The sequence below is a fragment of the Equus quagga genome, chromosome 10 (genome assembly GCF_021613505.1).
Source record: "Equus quagga isolate Etosha38 chromosome 10, UCLA_HA_Equagga_1.0, whole genome shotgun sequence".
Lineage (NCBI taxonomy): Eukaryota > Metazoa > Chordata > Mammalia > Perissodactyla > Equidae > Equus > Equus quagga.
In genome coordinates, this window is record NC_060276.1 from 103,969,014 (window position 1) to 103,992,094 (window position 23,081).

The 23,081-nt window shown below is 36.2% G+C and overlaps 1 protein-coding gene across 4 annotated transcripts in view; it reads right to left on the minus strand.

Moving 5' to 3' along the window:
• Positions 1-23,081, minus strand: part of ZFX (zinc finger protein X-linked) — a 51,346-nt gene that overhangs the window by 22,358 nt on the left and 5,907 nt on the right. For 2 of the 4 annotated variants that reach the window (XM_046673436.1, XM_046673432.1), the window contains exons 2-3: positions 7,530-7,618; positions 4,065-4,634 (exon numbers count right to left, since the gene is read on the minus strand). In XM_046673436.1, the coding sequence (XP_046529392.1) occupies positions 4,065-4,634; positions 7,530-7,590 (631 nt within the window). In that variant the 5' untranslated portion in view covers positions 7,591-7,618. Of the gene's footprint in view, positions 1-4,064; positions 4,635-6,211; positions 6,267-7,529; positions 7,619-23,081 lie in introns of all 4 variants that reach the window. The other 2 variants (XM_046673435.1, XM_046673434.1) reach the window with 2 other exon arrangements.

Here is a 23,081-nt window from a genome sequence, read left to right on the forward strand (position 1 = left end):
AAAGAAGTATCTTTACTGGGAGGTTGAAACAAGAAAAATGCTAATTAATTCCAAGGCTTTCAATTGGTTTCATTCCAAAGCCAACAGTAAATTAAATGTTATACCATGATCATTACTTTGAAGGGAAAAGGAACGATGGTGTGGAGGGGAGGAAAAAACAGTGACAAAGTGCCTGTATAATAGAGAAAACAAAAGATATTACCAAAAGTCGCCATCTCTAAACCCAATTTAAAACCAACCGAACTATTTCATTATAGTAAAATAGAGTAAGATAACTCGTGTGTGTGTTTCTTGTATTCTTCGAGCTTGGATGTGACATTCTATCTTAAAAGGAAAGGAATAAATTATCATTGTATTATTAAACTATATATTATATATACATATATAAAATATACTAAAATATACTACAATAGCAGTTTGTGTTCATCCATATTTACTTTTTTCAGGAACGTTAAAATCTATGTAAATTAGCAGAAACCCAGGGCCTAAAAGAAAGATGATTATAAGATTTTCAGTGAAAATTTTACAAGTCTGGACTCTGTAATACAGGAATCTAGTATACTACGTCAACTGTTACTAAAGCAACTTTCGGGTTTTTTAATGACTTTCTGGGAGGGGTGAACTTCCTAAAACAGTAATAAAGGCAAAAGATAGTGTGCAGCTAAAAGTCAAACCAATGCCATGCATTTTACTCCTTAGCAAACAAGTTTAAGACAGAAGAAGGCAGAAAACAAAAAGAGAAATCAAAGAGAACAGAGACTGCTTTCTCTTAAGTGTTTCACCAACTCCTCTTCCCCTCACAAAGCATGACGAAGCCAACTCCCTATTTTCTCCAGCCTTGTCCTGGGTTGCCTGGTCTTGTGATTGAAAATCTGGCAGTGGTGTTTAAAAATAACATTTTCATACTAAACAGTGTGTCTTACATACAAACTTAAGACTCCCAATCTCAGCTGGCCCCTCAATAAAGTTCAGCCATCTATCTTACAAGTTCTTAGCTTCCTGCCCCAGCTCATCCCCATAAGGCAAAGGCTTTTCAACCCTTCGCCACTATCCTTCAGTTTCCACCCAACCTCTGCAGGTCCTTCTACATTAGCAGGTGAATTTGCTGCACAGAGAAAATAGCTCCCAACACTCAACCACTCCTTTTACTTTCCATCCCTGGCTCTCCAATTTTATGGATAGGGGCCCCATCCTCAACTGCCTTCCTGTCTCGAGAGGAGGATTCACTCGTCCTCCCTAGGACTCACATATCAGTCCTCCTTCCTCTTCTCTAGAACCTGCTGCATCTCTTAGCCCCTCCTTTATCTTCAGTCCGTCTCTATCCAATGGTTTGTGTTCTGCACCCATAAGCCTATAAATGTGCTCAACACATGTTCACCATCCAGCCAACCACCAAAAGTTGTACTCTTGCCTCTTCTATCCCTTCACTGATCAAAATGGCAATCTATACAAACCACTTCACGTACTCCACCTCTGCCAACTTCTCAATCCATTACGGCTCATCTCTTCTATCTCCCCTTCATCAGCCCATGCTTTATGGAAACTATTCTAATTAAGATACCAATGACCTCCTAATTGCCCAACGAAAAAGCCCACTCTCCTGAATGACCGACACTTCTAGAAATTGTTTCTCTCTTACAGTGTTAAAAACACTCTTTAAAGGTTTTTCGCCTCCTCCTATTCCCAAAACCTCCTGATTTTCACAGGTTTTTCTCCTCTCCCTACTCCTTAAATACCCAAAGGATCCATACTTGACTCTTACTCTACAAGCACTCTCTGGGGACCACCATCCATTTCCACATAGGATAATACCTATATTCTGTTGTCCCAAATTTCTTCCTTTAGCCACAAACTCTCTCAAAAGCACCAAATTCATGTTTTCAATTGCCTAGAGAAAACATCCACCAGATTGTCCCCAGCAAGCAACTCAAACTTTTAACAGGGCCTAACTCATTGTCTTTCCACTAAATCTATTCCTCCTCTCAGGTAATGGCATGACCAGGTACCCAATTTCCCAAGGTAGAAGTCTTAGGGTCTTCCTTGAAGTCTTTCTCCCTCAAATCCCCACCCCTATTCTATCTGTTACCAAACCTCATCCACTTTACTTCCTAATCTCTCTTGAATCCAGCTCCCTCTCTCTGTCCCCATTACTATGAAGGTACTTAGGATCTTCTTTATCTCATACACGAACCATTTCAACTACTCTCTGCCACTAATCTCTCCTTCACCTATGCTTATTCTTATTCCATATTACTACCAGGATTATCTTCCTAAAATAAATTCAAACTTGAAACAGGATACCATATTTTCCCCTGTCAGATTGGCAAAAACTAAAAATGAAAATAATACTCCGTGTTGGTCAGAGTGTAGGGAAACAGACAATCTCATAAAGTTGGTGAAAGGAGTTATACTAGGAAAAATATTGAGGCAAGGCCCAGTGGTGTAGTGGTTAAGTTCACGTGCCCCACTTCGGCAGCCCAGGGTTCATGGATTAGGATCCTGGGCACGGACCTACACACCACTCACCAAGCCATGCTGTAGTGGCATCCCACATACAAAATACAGGAAGACTGGCACAGATGTTAGCTCAAGAACAATGTTCCTCAAGCAAAAAGAGGAGGAGTTACAACAGATGTTAGCTCAGGGCCAATCTTCCTCACCAAAAAAAATAAAATAAAATAAAATAAATATTGAGACAATATAACCAGACTTGTAAACGTGTACACCCTTTGATCCAGCAATTCTATTTCTAGAAATTTATTCTAAGGAATTAAACAAAGTGCACAAAGATATACAAGTACATCCTAAAGTTCCCACCATTCCCAGCAGAGGCCAGGACCGTTTTTACATACTATACCATTTGTCAGGAATGTCTCCCTCCCACCCATGCTCTTTTTTAACTTGTAAAACCAGAACTCATCCTTGAGTTCAAAGGTCAGCAACTCCCTCCTGTCTCCTCAGCAATTTAGTCACACCTCTGCATCACAGTGTAACCTATCTTTTTCTCCAGCGGTAGACTGTAAGCTCTCCAAGGATAATGGTTTCAGGTACTTTTTTTATTTAGCACAAATCCATTTCTGCACTACCTACAACAATGTCTGACACATAGTAAGGGCCCAATAAACATGCATTGAATGAAGGTGTTTTCTTCCTCTTTACACAAAGAATTTATTGATTTCTAAAACCTCAAGAACTTTTAAAAGGTATTTCCTAAAGTGCTGGTGGACTCTACTATATGTTATATTAAATTCCTGTATTATAATGGGTATTCAAGCAAAGCAAATAGTCTTGTGAATTTATCTAAGCAAATGGTCTGTAAGTCTTTATTTGTCTAAAGTTTAGTTCCTAAAGGCATAAGAATCTCCATACTGGGTCAAAACTGTGGTCTATCCAACTGACGATTTTATCTCTGAAAGTGATACCAAGAAAATATGTCACAAGAAGACACAGCTGCCCTCTCAGACTAACGTATGTTCCAAAACACCTTACTTTTCTTCAATAACTTAATATGAGTCCATCATACTTGAAATCATGCTTTGGAATCATTTATGTTTCAATCCTGTTCCAGAGCTCTTTTCCATGCTATCTGTTATATAAATAGCATTTTATATATTATATAAGTAGAGTGAGTATATAAGTATTACATAAATAGTAGCGTACATCCATATACAAGAATATAAGTAATTCGGTTATACACTTTTTTCCAAGTTAAACTCCTTTTAAGTTTCAAGAGGGTTCCTAATTCTAATAAAGGCTGGTAACAGCCTAATGACATCCTTCACGATTTCACAAAGTTCAGTTCTATTCCTTTCCGTCTTTGTCTTTCTAGACTGAAGACATCTCATCTTTCTATTGCATCCTTATAGAGAAGCAGCTCTTTACTCTGCACCATTTCACTTTTCTTAACTTTGAGTTATCTTACAGGCTCCAAACTGAAACAACAATGCAGGTCTATGAGATTTACTTTAATTTTATGAAAGTCAAGAAAATTTCACCCCTGAAATTAAGTTAGGAAAGACAGCCTTCAAAAATTTCTTTGACAATCACCGTACCCCAAGACTTACAGGAAATCATAAGGTAGTCCTCACAGTTGCTTTTGTCATCATCTTGCTGGTCCACAGGGATCCCATTGGCATCTATGACTGCTTCAGAGGCACAATCTGCTACCAGTACTTCTTCGGAAACTACGTCGGTTGTCAGAGGATCAGTGACGATTTCTGCCTCTACTACACTATCATGAACCACATGTTCAACATGTCCAACATCAGACACATGTATAGATTCACTCGTCAAGACATGTTCTGGCATAGACATTGAGGCTGAAGTAATATCAGAAGCTAAAACATCATCTGGGACTGTGCAATGTGCTAAAGAAACTTCTTCAGTTACATCTGAGTCCAGCACTTGCTCAGGAATGATGACCGTTTCAGATACATCTGCTTCTTCCATGATATCTGGGCACTGAACATCTTCTATAACAACGTCCTCGATAACATCTTGGATTACAACTGAGTCTGGGTCATCAGGAACAAAGTTATGCACAGTTATGTCTGAATCCACGACATCTGAAACAAAAACAGTTTCTTGTACTTCCACAACAATTTGATCACCATCCATGTGTGTAGCATCAGCTCCTTAAAAAAAAAAAAATTAAAATCACAAATTTCAAGTAGGTATGCATGATGACCTCAATTAATGTAAATGTGATTTAATTTCTGCCAAGAAAACAGACTAGCTCCTCAGTTTTCTCAAACATTAAGATAGATAAAGAAATAAAGAGGGAATCTATTTTTGAATCATATCAGAAACGGAAGTTTTGTATTCATCCCACATCAATTAATAGATGAGGAAATAACAGAAAAACAAAGCAATTGAGGCAGTCATAAAAGAAAAATATTCATGAAATTAGAATTCTCCGCTCACTAAAATTAAACCCATATACATAAGAAGGGATGATTATAAAAATGAATAAGTAAAGCAACTTCAGGTGGCAAATATACCATTTTCCATTATATGTGTTTCTCATTTCTTTTCCTTCTTGCTCCATCTTTCCTCAACTCATTTTTCTCCCTTCCATCTCTCCCATGTATTTATTTTACTTCCCTTCCATTCTTGTTGTTTTCTGCCCCTTTGTTCTGATACAATATCCTCCATTTATGACTATGGAAATTTAGAAATTAATCCTCTGAATCTAGGATATAAAAGGATCAGGGCATAAATGAAAAAAGGGCTAGAAGGCCACAGTTAAGGAGGAAAGACAACTGGTTAAGGAGTCTCTGTGGATAGATAAAATGAATAAAAGAGCAGCTGCTCTGGAGCGGTGGAGGGAGAGGTTAGCTGGAGCAGGGTCCGCCCCAACTTCACAGGGTACTCTACCTCCATCTGGCCTCCTCCCAGCCCCCAGACCCCAATCCCCCAGGAGGTTCCTCAGAACATAAGAAACCCTACTCTAGTCCACTCTGCAGTTAAGGAATGAAGGTAGAGGGTTGGAATCAATTGAAGCCCAGTGAGATTAAATGACTTCACCAAGATCACACAGTTTGCACAGATTATGGTGCTCGCTAATTATTACTCTGAACGAATGCCACAAATCAAAATCGAAATCAGATATCCTTGCTAAAAACATAATGTAACACAAAATAAAAGAAAACAAATCCAGTATCTTGGCTCCTGGTCCAGAGAAAAGCAAACAAAGTTTTATAAAAGTCTTACCTAAAAATAAGCTATTCAGTCACTTAGTGCTTCTGGATGTGACTCAGACCAGGCTGAGATCAAGCAGTTCCCTAACTCATCAACGGTGTGTCACTAGCCAGGCCCTCAGAAAGACACATGGCTTTGTTCAACAAACACAAATGATCAATAAAGGCCAAAGAACCTTAAAAAATGTAGGAAATCTTAAAGCCATTTTAACTACATCTAGAAATAATAAAAAGAGTGTGTTTGCTTTAATTTCCATAGAACTTCTACAAAATGCTTTATATTTATTTCTTTTCAATATTCTCAATATTAACAACAAGCAATAAATCACTAATCTCCATTTTGCAGACGTGAAGATGAAAGCATTTAGTGGCAAGAGCACTGGTTACAAAATTTAAATCAGAGAGCAGAGTTGGGACACTTATTAGTTTTGTGACCTTGGGCAAGTCATTTAACCTCTGAGTTTCGGTTTCCTCATCAGTAAAATGAGGATAGTAGTATCTGCCATGCATACCTCACAGGACTGTTGTGATGATCAAATGGGAATGTATGGGAAGTGTTCTGAAAAACTGTAATGAGAGGTATCATTATTATTAGGACATATGAAAACGGAGGCCCTGGCAGATTAAGTGACTTGCTCAAAGATAAACAAACACCATAAGTGTTAACAATCAGGGCTAAAATGCAATAGCCCTTCAATCTACCACTTAGCCCATGACCAAGGCTTGCTTGTGGCAAGATTAAGCTAGCAAATACTGTGCGCTTTTCTCCAAAGAGCTTAGTCTCTCTTTCAAGCACATTAATTATACTTAATGTTCTAATGAAGAAAGAATTATAACTTTGCATTTATCATTATCAAACTGAAATTACCTAGTATGAGTCAAGATTATCCCAAATTGTTAAGAAAAATAAACATATCCCCACTGGATTTAGAGACTGAAGAAAAGTTAAAATTAAAAATCACTAATATTTAATTTCCTGATAAAGTTAATGCTGTTTCCTTAATATACTGCAATATAATCATTTCAAGTCCACTGGAAAACTCGTTAACATTTTATTTATAAGGGTAGCTAGTTACTGTGATATAAAACCATTTTACATTATAAAACCTAGCATAATCACTTTATGATGTTATATAATTGGAACCATCAATAATCCAAAATTGTGAATAATTTTTTTTTTCTATTTTCAGAACTACATGAATTTAATTTTCCTTGTATAGTTTGGGGAGTAAAGTAAGGCTCCATCTTCCTGAAGCAAAAGGCTCCTTTTGTCAACTTGTGAAAGACAGAGTTGTAAAAGTAGGATGGGGTCAGAACGTGGAGGGCCTTAGGTTTATATTTTACTTGCTGGGTAATGGAAAACAGAGAAATGACACGATCCATGTGTTATTTCACAATGAGTACTCTGATTGGGGGCTAGATAAAAGAGACTAAGGGCAAGGAAAATAATTTAAAAGTTATTGCAGACTAAGAATGAGATGACGGAGCCTGTCAATGTGGTAGGAAGTAGAATGAAGAGATGTAAGCAAGGAACATTTTCAAAGGGAGGACTAACAGGACTTAATGCTATAACTAGGCAAGATGAGATAACTGAAGATAACACTAAGGTTTCGATACTGCTGCTGTTACTGACAAGAATATGAGAGTTGGTTGTGAGAGAGTCAAATTTCTAAGGAGGGGAATAATAATGTGCTCACTTTAACATTTGTACACTCGACAGGATAACAAGATACTAAATGTGTATATCAATGCAAGAGTCTACAATTTGTCCACTTGATAAACAACTCCAAATGTGGTAGGTGGGAAGTGGAACAACCCAAGTAGTTATACCTGTTGCATCAAAAAATGAGTTTGGCTCTTGTGGTTGTAATTCAAGTCCATCTTCATCCATGGCCTTTAATTCTCATCAGTCACAGCTCCTAAATTAGGGAAAAAAGTAAAGCAAGTATTACTTTTTTTATATCATATATTAAAAACGTCATGTGCAAAAAGTCTCAACAAAATTTTGGCAACTCGAATTCGGCAATACATCAAAAGGATCATACATCACGATCAAGTGGGATTCACACCAGGGACACAGGGATGGTTCAACATCCACAAATCAATCAACATGATACACCACATCAACAAACTGTGGAATAAAAACCACATGATCATCTCAAGAGATACAGAGAAAGGGTTTGACAAGACCCAACAGCCATTTATGATAAAAACTCTTAACAAAATGGGGATAGAAGGAAATTACCTCAACATAATAAAGGCCATATATGACAAACCCACAGCCAACATCATACTCAATGGGCAAAAACTGAGCGCCATCCCCCTGAAAACAGGAACAAGACAAGGATGCCCACTATCACCACTCCTATTCAACATAGTACTGGAGGTTTTGGCCAGGGCAATTAGGCAAGAGGAAGGAATAAAAGGAATCCAAATAGGGAGTGAAGAAGTGAAACTCTCACTGCTTGCAGACATGATCTTATATATAGAAAACCCCAAAAAATCCATTGGAAAACTAATAGAAATAATTAACAACTACAGTAAAGTTGCAGGGTACAGAGTCAACTTACAAAAATTCAGTTGCTTTTCTATACTCCAATAACGAACTCACAGAAAGAGAACTCAAAAATATCATTCCATTTGCAATCGCAACTAAAAAAATTAAGTACCTAGGAATAAATTTAACCGAGGAGGTGAAGGACTTATACAATGAAAACTATAAGACATTACTGAGAGAAATTGATAATGACTTAAAGAGATGGAAAGAGATTCCTTGCTCATGGATTGGAAGAATAAACATAGTTAAAATGTCCATACTACCCAAAGCAATCTATAGATTCAATGCAATCCCTATCAGAATCCCAATGACATTTTTCACGGAAATAGAGCAAAGAATACTAAAATTCACATGGGGCAATCAAAGACCCCGAATTGCTAAGGCAATCCTCAGAAAAAAAGAACAAAGCAAGAGGGATCACAATCCCTGACTTCAAAATGTACTATAAAGCCATAGTGACCAAAACGGCATGGTACTGGTACAAAAACAGGCACACAGATAATGGAACAGAACTGAAACCCCAGAAATAAAACCACACATCTATGGACAGCTAATCTTCGACAAAGGTGCCAAGAACATACAGCGGAGAAAAGATAGTCTCTTCAATAAATGGTGTTGGGAAAACTGGACAGCCACATGCAAAGAATGAAAGTAGACCATTATCTCACAACATACACAAAAATAAACTCAAAATGGATCAAAGACTTGAAGATACGTCCTGAAACTATATAACTCTTGGAAGATAATATTGGTAGTACATCTTTGACGTCGAACTAAAAAGGATCTTTTCAAATACCATGTCCTCTCAGACAAGGGAAACAAAAGAAAAAATAAACAAGTGGGAATTCATCAGACTAAAGAGCTTCTGCAACACAAAAGAAACTAGGATCAAAACAAAGAGACAACCCACCAATTGGGAGAAAATATTTGCAAGTCATATATCTGACAAGGGATTAATCTCCATAATATATAAGGAACTCACAAAAATGAACAATAAAAAAGCAAACAACTCGATCAAAAAGTGGGCAGAGAAGATGAACAGACATTTTTCCAAAGAAGATATACAGATGGCCAATAAACACATGAAAAGATGTTCAACATCACTAATCATCAGGGAAATGCAAATCAAAACTACACTAAGATGCCACCTTACGCCTGTTAAAATGGCTATAATCACTAAGACCAAAAATAACAAATGTTGGAGAGGGTGTGGAGAGAAGGGAACCCTCACACACTGCTGGTGGGAATGCAAACTGGTGCAATCACTATGGAAAACAGTATGGAAATTCCCCAAAAAACTAAAAATAGAAATACCATATGACCCAGCTATCCCACTACTGGGTATCTAAGCAAATAACTTGAAATCAACAATCCAAAGTAACATATGCACCCCTATGTTCAGGGCAGCACTATTCACAATGGCCAAGACATGGAAACAATCCAAGTGCCCACTGACCGATGATTAAAGATGTGTGTGTGTACACACACACACACACACACACACACACACACACACACACACACACAATGGAATACTACTCAGCCAGAAAAAAAGACAAATTCATCCCATTTGCAATAACATGGAAGGATCTAGAGGGAATTATGAAAAGCAAAATAAGCCAGTCTGAGAAGGACAAACACCATATGATTTCACTCATATGTGGAATATAAATAAGTACTGGGAAAAAGAAAACAGTTCAGTGGTTACTAGGGGAAGGGGGGTTGGAGGGGCACTGGGGGTGAAGGGGAGCACTTACGTGGTGACAGTCAAGAAATAACGTACAACTGAAATCTCACATTGATGTAAACTATTATGAACTCAACAAAAAAAATGAAACAAACAAAATGTCATCATGATATTTAGATTTCTGAAACACTCAAAATTATATGACAGAAGAACATCTATCAAAATGATATATGGGCATCTATCTATATGACAAAGGAAGGCAGATAAATCAAACAAGTCACCTTTGCCTAGACTTTGTTTAATTGAGATACTGCTTACAAACATCAAGGGCACACATCTTGATGAATTTTGACACACACATAAACCTGCGTAACCACTATACTACCCAGATCAAGATACAGAACATTTCCAGCACCCCAGTACTCTCGTCTCCTCTCAGTCTGTACACCCGACACTCCCACAAGGATAACTGGTTTTATAAGCATTCAACTTAAACACACTCTGTAGCTTACTGGGTGGAAATTTCTGTATGATTTTCATATTACTTCTCTAAATTTAATGTAGTCTGCTATCTTTTAACCAATACATTAAGCAACAGTAAAAATATGAAGTTCATAATTGTAGTAAACATCCTTTGGGATTTCTGCCTAACTCACAATGACCTCTCTTAACTAACCCTCCAATCTAGAGAAGCAAATTCCCACAGTGTATTTATACTCTCCTGGACATAGCTGATTGGCACTAGCTATAAAATGGTAAAACTAAGTTCATCTTTGAGCACAATAAAATCAAAGTCCTATCCTTGAGAATCTGAAACCATGAGCAAGGGTCAGTCAATCTCAGTCTCTCTCTCTTCTGGTGGCTGGAAGATAGGAGCTGAGGAAGGCCTTTTTCCAACTTCGGCTTAGACTAGTGAGATAAAGTTTACAAATAAAAAATAAAAAGAATCCCATGAATGTGCTGAGAAACAGAGTAGAGGGAGCAGGGAGGGGAGGCTTACCAATAGCTTTTTAGCTCCTGGTTCTAGACCTTTCTGAGGTCCAGCTACAGAACTTTATCTACCTTGGGTTTTTGCAAGACATCCCAATAACCTTAACACTCCCTTTTCTATGTAAGCCAAAAATTTACAACAAAAAGAACTTCAGCAATTAAATAATAGACTACTTAATAGTAATCACAGTTTCAAAAGAGCAGACATCAGGGACCATGGTTTTCTCATGTTGTAAGTATTGCATAAACCTCCTTCCTCATAGGTTCCTTATCTCTACTTTCTCACTTTCTAATCCAACTTAAATGGATTAAATTATATACATCTTTCTTTTACCTTTATCATTTTTTGCTCATGATATAAGTGCTGCATGCTTCTTATTAAAATTTCAAACAACAGAAACAGTCATTTTTCTAAAGCATAAACTAGGTGATGTCATTCCACTGTTCAAAATGTTTAAGGGCTCCCTGCTACCTCCAGATGAAGCTCAAATTCCTATCATCTTCTAAGTTCCGGCACCAAACTATCTTTCCATCAGTTATCTCCCCTAACTTTCCTTCAAGTGCCTCCTCCCACCACCGCACGCAGCCAAACAAAAATGCCCAATGACCCCTAAGACCCCAACTCTATATTTGGCTCAGGGTTTCTTCTACTTGGAACACGTTTCCCCTCTCATCTCTGCTTGGACCTTTCCCCCAAATCCCCTTGCCTACAAACAAAGAGCTGAAAATGATCTCTCCCTTCTCTGAATTTGCACAGCACTTTTTCTTTTTTCTCTAATTGTGCTTTTTTGCTATAAATTATGGTTATTTATATGTCCTACTTTCAGATGCTAAACTTATATATATATTCCTTAAAGAAATATCCATGAGAATTAACCTTAATAAATGGATTTTCAACATGTCAACTCTGAGATATATCCTATTCATTTTCAAGAAAGAACATGTTTCATGTTATTTATTCAAACTGCTTCAAATTAAAAGGCTCAACAAACAAAAAAATTTTCAACTTCAAAAAATGGAAAGTGTACCTACTCTGCATAAGTTCTCACCGCTCTCTCCCCACAAAAATCACCTCTGGCCGTTATTCTTTTTCCCTCTTTAAAAATGTAATTACAAAATGATAAACGTAAATTAATCTTCTAAGCATAATGACATACTACTCTATGAAATTAAGCCAATTAGAAGGCAATAAATGGGTTTAATTAAGGTGTTTAAGGCCCCTCTCCTCAATTTCCCTACATAAACCCGATCCCATCAGCTCTAAAAATTTTCACCCTACACAATAACTCCTCTTTTCAGCATTCATCCTCCTCAGCTTTTCTATTAGAGTTTGACAGATAATCAATCCCCTCGATTCTGAAATTCTCTCCTTCCTCAGTTTCTTTAAGTGACACCCGAGATCTCCTCTCGCCTTCCCAACTGTTGTTTACTCTGCCTCCCCTCAACCATTACTGCAGCTTTGCCCAGGGGCGGACTTGGTCCTCTTCTGCTTTCTCTTTATTCCATGGTTTCAACTACCATTTACACAAAGATGATTCCCCAAATCCACATACTCAGGGTAGCACCTAACACTTCCACCAGACTGAATATCCTCATCGGGATAAAAAACTTTCTCCTGACATGACTGCTATGGCCTTTTCCTTCTTCCCTGCTTATATTCAGTCAGGTTGTCAGACCTTGTCTATTCCTTCTCCACAACTTCTCAGGAATCTATCCCTTTCTTTTTATTCCCACTGTCACCATTCACTCTTAGCTTCATATTTCCTGATCCCTGGGGAAAGGAAAATAGCCTCTCAACTGGCCTTTTGTCCCTTTCTGCTACTCCCACAACAAGACCAGGAACCCTATTACAAGTAAGGGCTGCTGCCAAATATTGAGGCACTCCCTCCCTCAGCCTGTGGCCGGCAGACTAAGCCTCTGCTGATCACGGTGCTCCCCTGCTCAGAAAGTTTCAGCAGCTCCCAAGTCAGGGTGCTCAAAAATATTAAACCAAACTACCATATCAGACTTATGTGCTATTATTCCCATCATTTTACATCATATCCATTTCCTAACAGATATTCTGGCCCAAATGAAGGGTGTCCACTCACCTTATTTTGACTTAAGTGAGAAGTAACTGTTCAACAGTTTTGACTGGTTATTTTTCCTTCTATTTCATCACTATAAAAACTCAAATCGGGGAAAACTATGTTTTGTACTTCCAGGCAGAGATGCCTACACTTAACTTTGTAACCTTTGTGGAGTTAGAAGTAAATCTCTCTGGCAATCAAAATGATGCCGATGTTCTTGGAATTGAACCTATTAAGAAGAGTTCTCAGGATTGCGATAAAAAGTAAGGACAGGGAACAGGCACTGACATGGTGACTGAAAGTCACCTTTGCTGCAGGAACCAAGCCTAGAGACCAGTTGAATCTGAAGACAAATAAGCAGAATGGTACAGAGAACCAAGAATCTAACAATTTGGGTTAACACACAGTAACGTTTAGTCTGATTATCAAATGCCCTCACAACACTTCTGGGACCCCACTCCCACCTCAAGCTCAGTAAAATATTCTCTTCTTGGTTGCAGGAATCATGATCCTGAAAATACTGTGGAAGAATTCACAATAGAAAAACATACAGTTTTAAGAGAAATAATGGATTGAGAGAAACTCGGGAAACTCATAAAAATTTTCTTCCATTTCTTAAAATAAAGCAATAAAAATACCAGAGCAAATAAATAGGCATAGCAATGACATTTTATCTATCTTAGAGATAATGAATATAATTTATTTCTGTTTTCTATCTCCTGATGCCTAGACATTTTCATCATCTCCCTCTTGGGAAGTTAACAGGGTGCCTATATATTCACTTTGCTTTTTGCAGCTAATATACCTAAAAGAATCACTTTTCTGCTTTTGGTCTCTCAAAAACTCAACGCTTTTTAATTTTATGACTCAACTCTAGGTCCTCTCCCTAAGTCACACTCAGAAAACCAAATTGTATTATACATGGTAGACGGAATTGCTCAAGCTGCAGGAAAGGCAAACAAAAGCAGATCTGTCTACAACAGAATTTTTCTTAGAGGGTAATTGTAACTGGTGAAAATGTACATTTCAAGGCTAATTAATATCTTCCCCCTTAAGCTACATTTCTTTCCCAATTTTTTTTTTCTATGTTGTTCAATGTTAGCCATCATTTCTTCAGAGATCTAATTTTCAAATCTGGAATTATATTTCACTTGTCTTACCAATGCAGCCCTTAAATTAAATTTGTCTCAAAGCCAGTAACTCTTAAATTCATCATGTCCTCTTTATTTTCACTGCTACCGCTCTAATAAGCTCTGGTTGTCTTATATCCAGAGTGCTGCGGGCCCTTCCAATCAAGACTTGAGCTCTAAGACATTTTCTTCTGCTGTTTCTATAATTTCTTCCATTTTCTCTGTTCAGTCTTACTAGAATTTCTATTATAGGACGTAAGGATTCCTAAATCTAGCCTCCATATAGCTTTAACTTTCCTCCCATATTTTCTATCTTTGTCTTTCTACTACATTCTCAGAACCCCTAAACTCTTTATTCTAAGCTAGATAATTTGATCTTCACTCCATCTACCCAATTTTTATTTAAAAGATATTTTAATACTACATAAACTTAACTTTCTTTTTCACAGCAATCTTTTCTGGGTTTTTTTTTTTTTTTTTTTGGTGGATATAATATATCCCCAAATATCTCTGAGGATTTAAAGTTTATTCTGTACCCTATATTAAACTGTCTCCTCTGCCATTTCATTATTCAGTTGGTTGAATTTGGTGCCTCCCGTTCAGAGTGCTCGTTTTCCTCAAAAGCATGATTCCTCTAGGTTGTCCATTCATACTTGTAGATGAGGGTCTAGGCTAGAGTTACATTCTGATAGCTGGGGTGTATTTCCTCAGCCCAAGTGAGAATCCCTGTTTGCCTAGCAATGAACCTAAGTTCTGACCAGGGGTCTTGTCTAGAATGAGTCCATGGGAAGGAAAGAAACCACGTAACCAGCCACGCTTCCTTTAACGGTGGATGAGCATCACATCTTCCAGGTACTGGAGGTTCAATATTCTTCAGGATAGCTACAAGCTACCTAAGCACTGCCTCTACCTTTCTCCCCGTGGTATCCACTTTGGAATTTCCTATGGACGAATTTGCAATTCAGAGAGCCGAATTTCTGGCATTACCTCAGAAGGAAAACCACTAGAAACATCTATACTGATAGGTAAGTAGCTTAGCTTTCCATAACTTTAATTATCTGGCTGTGCCCATGGTTTGCTCTAGGATGTTCTCTGAGAATATCCTTACTTTTGACATTGGGGATAACGCAGAATGACAATTTTTGGATGGTCCTCCCAACTTTCTGAATAGGGCCACAGGGTTACTAAGCTTTCCAGGGTTTTGCCATTAAGTGATTCCCAATTGCTTTATTCAACCAGAAATTCATCCTATTCTGGTCTGCAGGTGGCATATCTCTTGGGTTTTCTTGTTTCTCTGGATTTACTTTTATCATTTTTATATTTCTTCCTCAAAGTGATTTCAAAAGGAAGGAAAAGTAAATGTGTGTGTTCTCTAGTCTATCTTGAATTTGAAGTCATTATGAATTTGTATGTATCAAATAAAACAGCATGGAAATATGTAAAAACAAAAAAACTATGAGACAGAAATTTAAAAAATCAATAGTGTAGTGAAAGGTTACAACTCGTCAATACTTGACAGATCAAATACTCAAAAAATAAGGAAAGAGATATATATATACATAATTAATATTAATCTAATAGTTTTAATTCAAATTCCATTCCCTAAGAAAATAATATTTTATTTTCAAACAACCTTGCCCCCCCCCGCATCAAGAAGAGGAGAAAAATGCTTGCTGTGGTAAATGTCAGAGCCCCATCCCTTCTTGCCCTGTCCTACTTAAAACTTTTGTACACGTTGCTTAAAAATTCAATGCCAAGTTTTTGTTACAGATTAGTTTTTTCCATAAAACCATTTTTAGCCAATCAATAATTTCGAGGTTCTGTTTAAAGTCTAAGAGTTCAAACTTTCAAAATCTATTTAATTTGGTCCTAAAATGACAAGCCTGCTTAAAGCCTTATTTTTCTAAAGCCCCTATTCAAGCTCAGATTAAGAGTTGCCAAAATACCCTCTGAGTTCAGCTGTACTGATGTGCTGCAAACACTAAGCACTACACTTTGGAAGTGCCTTTGTCTTTAAGACTGTAGCTCAATGTTAGGAAATGCATACACTTTCTAACTAGATTTCGATATGTAACGCAGTACAGCCTCCTTAATGAAATATTGCTACTTAATGCACTCAATCATTTATCAACCCATGTTTATTACACAACACTCTACTGTATATCATAATGTACAACTCATCTCTTTGGATCACTCTTTTTGATTTTGTAGTGAAATTTTTAAAAAATAGTTTATTAGCTTCTGCTGAGATTTTGAACAGAAATCTATTCTCATGAAGTCTTCTACCTTTAGTTGCACGTGTACTGGTGTGGAGCGTGTGAAACACTTAACGTGATCAAAGGATGAAGGCAGTGTTTTGACATAACATCAAGTGCAGATTAATTTAAACTACATTATACACAGAATAGTTAAAGTAAGTAAAACTGTCTGGGAAAACTTTTTAAAAGGTTAATTTCTGTCAAATGCAATACATGATGAAGAAGGGTCGGTATTATCCGAAACTGTTTTCTTATCCTTTTCCTTTTTCTTGCACCTGCCATCTTTCCCAAAATTGGGCATTTACTTCATCCCTGAACTGGTCATCTCATAGTTGTTAATTTAGTAAGTGCTTTTCTCATCAAACTCCTTCTCAATGAGCAATATGCCTCCTTGTATTAGAAAAACTTTCCAATAATGCATTAGAATTTGGGGTGGTTTTTTTTTTAATTAAAGCATTCTTGCTTTCATGTTACTTTTATTCAAGCTAATAAGTACTTTCCTTAGTTTCCTAGTAACTAGTTGTAAAAACCATGTGTTACAGCTTTACAGTTTTTAAACTATTTTAAATATTCTTAAACTACAAAACTTCTTAAAATTACTGTCTTGCCAGATCACCAACGTGACTAATACTGACCCTACTCTTTCCCTCACCTACAGGAACACATGCTTCCTGTTATTGCTTTTCCTAAATACATTACATTGGGTCTGTGAGGTTCTGTAAACTCAGTGCTGACACTAACAATGTTCTCTGCACATCTTAAACACCAGCAAGAATATATCATCAGGCTTTTCAACAACTATAACAAATTTTTTAATTTTTAAGTTGACAGTTGCAGAATTATGGAGTGTTTTCACAGTGATCTTTTGCTAATGCAATTAGCAGTATGTTTTGTACTATAACTTAATAAATCCTTTAATCACTAAAAAAAAAAAAGAACAGGCTGGACAATGCAGGGGCTGGTTTGCAATATACCTGCTCCTAACATGACCAACAATGGGCACGCTCATTGAATATGAGCTCCAGGCTGAGTAGCAGCAGCAGTAATTCCATGATCATTCCCTGGAGCATAGCTAAGGAAGCAGCTAATTCATATCTCCCCCCCCCCAGAACCCCAAACCTGGCCTTTTTCAGGGGTTTGGAGAGATAGTAAAATACCACTAGATAATAAGCTAGAAGAGGAGGGGAAACTGGGGAAAAGCACAAACATACATAACTTGAAATGAGAAAGAAAAAAAAATACAGAAAAAAATGAAAAAACTTGTAAGAAAATAGTCCATAATTCTATGCTAGTACATTGAGGGGAAATGCAAGTTATCAGTATTAACTCAGTAAGAGATAGAAAACCCAATCACGATGAAATTGGGGGGAAAAAAAGAAAGTTGTCTATTACCCTTTCAAAAAGCTCCAGGCTTTCCCCAAAGCAATCCGAACTATGCCAGAGCACAGAGAAGGAAAGCTTTCTCAATTCCTCTTACAAAACTAATTTACCATTTTTAAAAAACCTAACAAAAATAACAGAACTAAACTACAAACTTGGTTAATTATGAATCCCCAAGTCAAGTCTTCGCAAATGTGATCCATCATGTAAAAACATATATACACATGTATATACATAGACCTTGACAAAGTATGATTATTTTAGAATTCAAGGATGGAGCCAAGTAATGGCCCAAATTAACAGATCAAAAAAGGAAAATCCTGATTTTAATAGATGTTGAAAAGTTGAAATTCAACATTTATTTTTTATCTACAACAAACTACTCAAATTGGAATAGAAGGATATTTTCTTAACTGTTAAAAAAAAGACAATAAATAGGAATGAAATACTAATACTGCTACAACATGGATGACCCTTCAAAACATTATGCTAAGTGCAAGAAGCCAGAAACAAAAGACCGCATATTATAGGATTCCATTTATATGAAATGTCAAGAATAGGCAAATCTATACAGACGAAAGCAGATTAGTGGTTGCCGGGGCGGGGCTGGGGGAAGAACGATTGCTAATGGGCACAAGGTTTCTCTTGGGGGCGATAAAATGTTCTAAAATTAGTGGTGATGGCTGCACAACTCTGAATCTACTAAAAACCACTGAACTGTACATTTTAAAGGGTTCATTTTATATCTGAATAAAGCTGTTATAAAATACCCAAGTATATGCAAATCTTAAACTAGTTCATGTTACAACACGTGTTTTTGGATGGGAGAATGATGTCAGTATCACAAAAAGTATTACAAAAAGACGTAATAAAACTAAGGTAAAACACTAAAAGTATTCCTTCCAAAGTCAAAATCAAGACAAGGATGCCCATTAACACTATTATTATTTAAGATTGTATGGGAATTGATAGCCAATGCAGTTAGGTAAGATAATGAAACGTAAGATATAATTATTATTACTTGAAAGAAATTGTACTTATTTATATATGATCTATTTAGGAAATCCAAGAGAATAAACTGAAAAATTAATCAGTATGTACCAGTGTGCTGGTACAAAATTAATATACTTGAAGACAAAAACTTTCTTACATAACACTTAAGAATGGGAAGTCCTATTGATAAGAATAATTGAAAACTCTACTAAATGGAATTACAAAAAAAGACAAATATGTAGAGAAATCAATTTTGCTGTTGGATCAGTAGTATCAATTCTCCCTTAATTACCCTCTACATTCAGCCCAAATCCCAGTACACTTTTGTTGTAAATCAACTGACCTTATACATCTAGGTCTGCTTTTGGACTCTATTCTGTTCCATTGATCTGGCTTTGTGCCCACTGTTTTAATCACTATAACTTTATAATAAGCTTTTGATATAATGGTAGTGTAAGTCTTCCCATTTTTCTTTCAAGACTGCCTTTGCTATTCCTGGCCCTTCACGTTTCCATATAAATTTGAGAACTGATCTATCAAAAAAAAAAAATTCCTGTTGGGGTTTTGATTGAAATTGCATTGAATCTCTTTATATCAGAACTGACATCTTTATAATATTGACACTTCCAATCCATGAACAACGTATCTCTCCCCATTAATTTAGTTCTTCTTTCATTTCTCTTAGAAAGGCTTTTTCTAAAGGTCTTAGAATGCTTTGTTGAATCCATTTCAAGGTATTAGACGTTCTCTGACCTTATTATAAATTGTACTGGCTTTTTTAAATTTATTTTTTTAATTCTAGTAGCTTTATTTATTCTTATTTTTTTATTTCATTTTGTTTCTTTGTGAGGAAGATTGGCCCTGAGCTAACATCTGTTGCCAATCCTCCTCTTTTCGCTTGGGGAAGATTGTCGCTGAGCTAACGTCTGTGCCAATCTTCCTCCATTTTATGTGGGATGCCACCACAGTGTGGCTTGTCAAGCAGTGCTAGGCCCGGACCTGGGATCCAAACCTGTGAACCACGGGCTGCCGAAGCAGAGCACACAAACTTAACCACTATGCTATGGGGCCGGCTCCTGTACCAACTTTTAAATTTGATTTTCAAATTGTCTGTTGTTAGTGTAGAGAAATACATTTGATTTTTACATATCAATCAATGTTCCCCAACTATAATGCAATAAAATTAGAAATAAATGTCACAGATAGTAACAGCAAAAAAATATATATATATCATAAATGTGAAAACAAAGTTCTAAATAATTTAATGGGCAATAGGAAAACTATGAAAATCACAATATATTTAGAACTAAACAATAAAAATCAATTCATGTCAAAATCACGGCATCTAGTTACAGCTCTGAGGAAAATTTATAGTTTTAAAAGCATATATTATAAGAGTAAAGATTAAATACGCATGAGCTAAATCTCCAACTTAAATTTTTTAAATGTCAGAATAAATGCAAATAAAGTAGAAGGAAAGAATATTAACCATATGAGCAGAAACAGAAAGGTCAATAAAAAGAACAATTTGAAAAGTCTTAATACAAGCAAGCTACTGGCAGTACTCATCAGAAAAAAGGGAACAAATTAATGAAATTAGACAATTTAGTCATTAGAGAAACTTCTATTTTATACCAATGTTTGAAAATTTGTATTTTTCTAGAATATCGTTCATTTTGTATAAATTTTAAAAACTCACGGAAAGCCAAAAAGACTTATAACCATGAAAGAAACTATTAATAAATCAAAAACCAACTCACAGACAAGACACCAGGCAGTTTCACAGATGAATTCTATCTAACTTTCAAGAAACGGATTATCTCTATTAAATACAACGTGTTTCAAAAAAGAAATATTCCCAGCCCATCTCACGAAGTCAGCATAACCTTGTTATCAAAACAAGACAAAGACTACATGAGAAAGGCAAAGTACACGGCAATAACAAAGGGATGCAAACATCCAGGGAATCCAAAGACAGTTTAAAACAGAAAATCTATGAATGCATCACACCAATAGATGTGGCAAAAGCATTACAAAAATCAACTTTTGTTCATGATGAAAACTCTAAAATGATAAGTAGAAGAGAACATAAACTGATAAATAATATGTATGCCCTCTAAAAAAAACCCACTACAATACCATACTTAATGATAAAATATTAGAAGCATTCCACTGAAGTACCTAGGCAAGGATGCCCATTATCAATGCTTCTATTCAACACTGTGCTAGAGGCATTAGTCAATGTAGGGGGAAAGAAAGAAAGAAACAAACATGAGGCAAAAAGGAATCGAAAAGAAGAAATAAAACTTCATTATTGACACACAACTACTTAGAAAATACAAAAAAAAATTATAAACTGTTACTACTCCCACATTTCATTGAATCTAAAGATACCAATTGTAAGATGTATCCTTATTTCACATACAACTAAAAAAAAAATTGCCAATTACACTGATGCCATATTTTATTATCTAGAATTTTCATTTTAGATTTAGAGACAATTCTTTCAGACTTAGACATATTTTTATCATATCTTGTGCATATACAAAAAGAAAAAATAAAAGCAAAAGAAACTGGTAGGGTACCCCTAAAACTAGATATTCAGGGTCCTACTATGGATTGCTTTTCTACCCAATGCTATCCAATCTTTGCCCAACAATATTGTCCTCTGCCGACAAGAGTGTCCGTGATACAGCATTTCTTAAAATGCTCCATTATTATCTATGGGATTTGCTTTCCAGTCAGACACACACTCTGCAATTTCTTTTGCCTTCAGTTGTATTGTTTGGCATGAAATAACAACACAACGATACACATACTCATTTAAGTGATGACAAAATGAAAAGTCTTGACCAAGTTTGTGCCTGTGCAGGCAATGATAACTATATCATGACTGCTGCCAAGACAACGGTGATTATAGGACACCATCAATTGAAGATCTGTTTTGATTTCAGAGATGTTAAAATGTAGGGGGGAAAAGTGCATCTCAGAATCTATGAAATATGGTCATATGAGAGTTCAGCAAGGTTACATGATCAATACATGTAAGTCCACAGTGTTCCCTATACATCAGCAATAACTAAATAACTACTAAAAGAAAATTCTATTAACAAAACTTACACAATATCTAGCAAAAAATCTAACAAAAGTTTGTGCAAGAATGTTATGAAAAGCAATAGAGCATGGCCAGATTCAAATCGCAGCTCCACTACTTAGCATACGTCTATGATATGTATCTATATATTTATTCTATAAATTTGATGCAAATATAATAAAAATCCAACAGTTTTTCATAGAAATCGACAAACTGACCCAAAAATAAACAAAGGGAGGAAAATAGCTTTAAGAATCCTGAAGAAAAAGAACATACATTAAGACTGAATTATAAAGGCATCATTATTAAATCAGAGTAGTATAGAAATAGACCAATGAAACAAAAAGCAAGAAACTAGAAACAGATGTGTATATGTGAGAAAATGATAAACCTCAAGAGTTGCATTATTAATCAGTGGGGAGAAAGGCTGAACTACTTGGCAAAGCCACATTAAAAAGATAAAATTAGATCCCTACATCACACAATAGAGAAAAAAAATTCCAGATGAATTCATGACCTAAATATGAAAAGGCACAGTATCATTATGATCTTGGGGTAAGGGAAGAATTTCTTGCAGACACAAGAAAACCTAAGCCAGAAGTGAAAAAAAAAAACCCTGACAAAACTGATTCCTTTCATATTAAGAAGTTCTACACAAAAAATATTCCATAAACAAAGCTAAAAGATAAGCCACAGACCAGGGAATGGTATTTTCAGTGTGTATAATTACAAATCAATTAGTGTTCAGAATATAAAAATATCCATAAACCAATGAGAAAAAGGCAACAATCCAATAGAAAAATGGACCAATGATAGGCACAAGCAAGTTACAAAAAATTCAAACGGCCAACGAATACGTGGGAAAAAAAGCTCAACCTCACTAGTAATCTAAGAAATGCAAAAGGAAAACAGTAATGAGATATCGTTTATATCCAACAGATTCGAAAATTGCAAAGTCTAATCTTTTGGCAGTGGTCTGGAGAAAGAGAGGCTCATACACAGCTGGTGGGAGTGTCAAATGGAATACAATTTGACAATGTGGCAAGTCCCAGTAAAGCTGACAAAGGTACAGACTCTTGAATGTAGCAATTCTATTTCTATAATCCCAAGAGAGAAGAACCCTGTATAAGGATGTCCACAGTAGCATTATTTGAAATTGCAGAAAACTGCAAACAACCTAATGGCCCCTCCGTAAGAAGAGATAAATAAACCACAGTATATTTA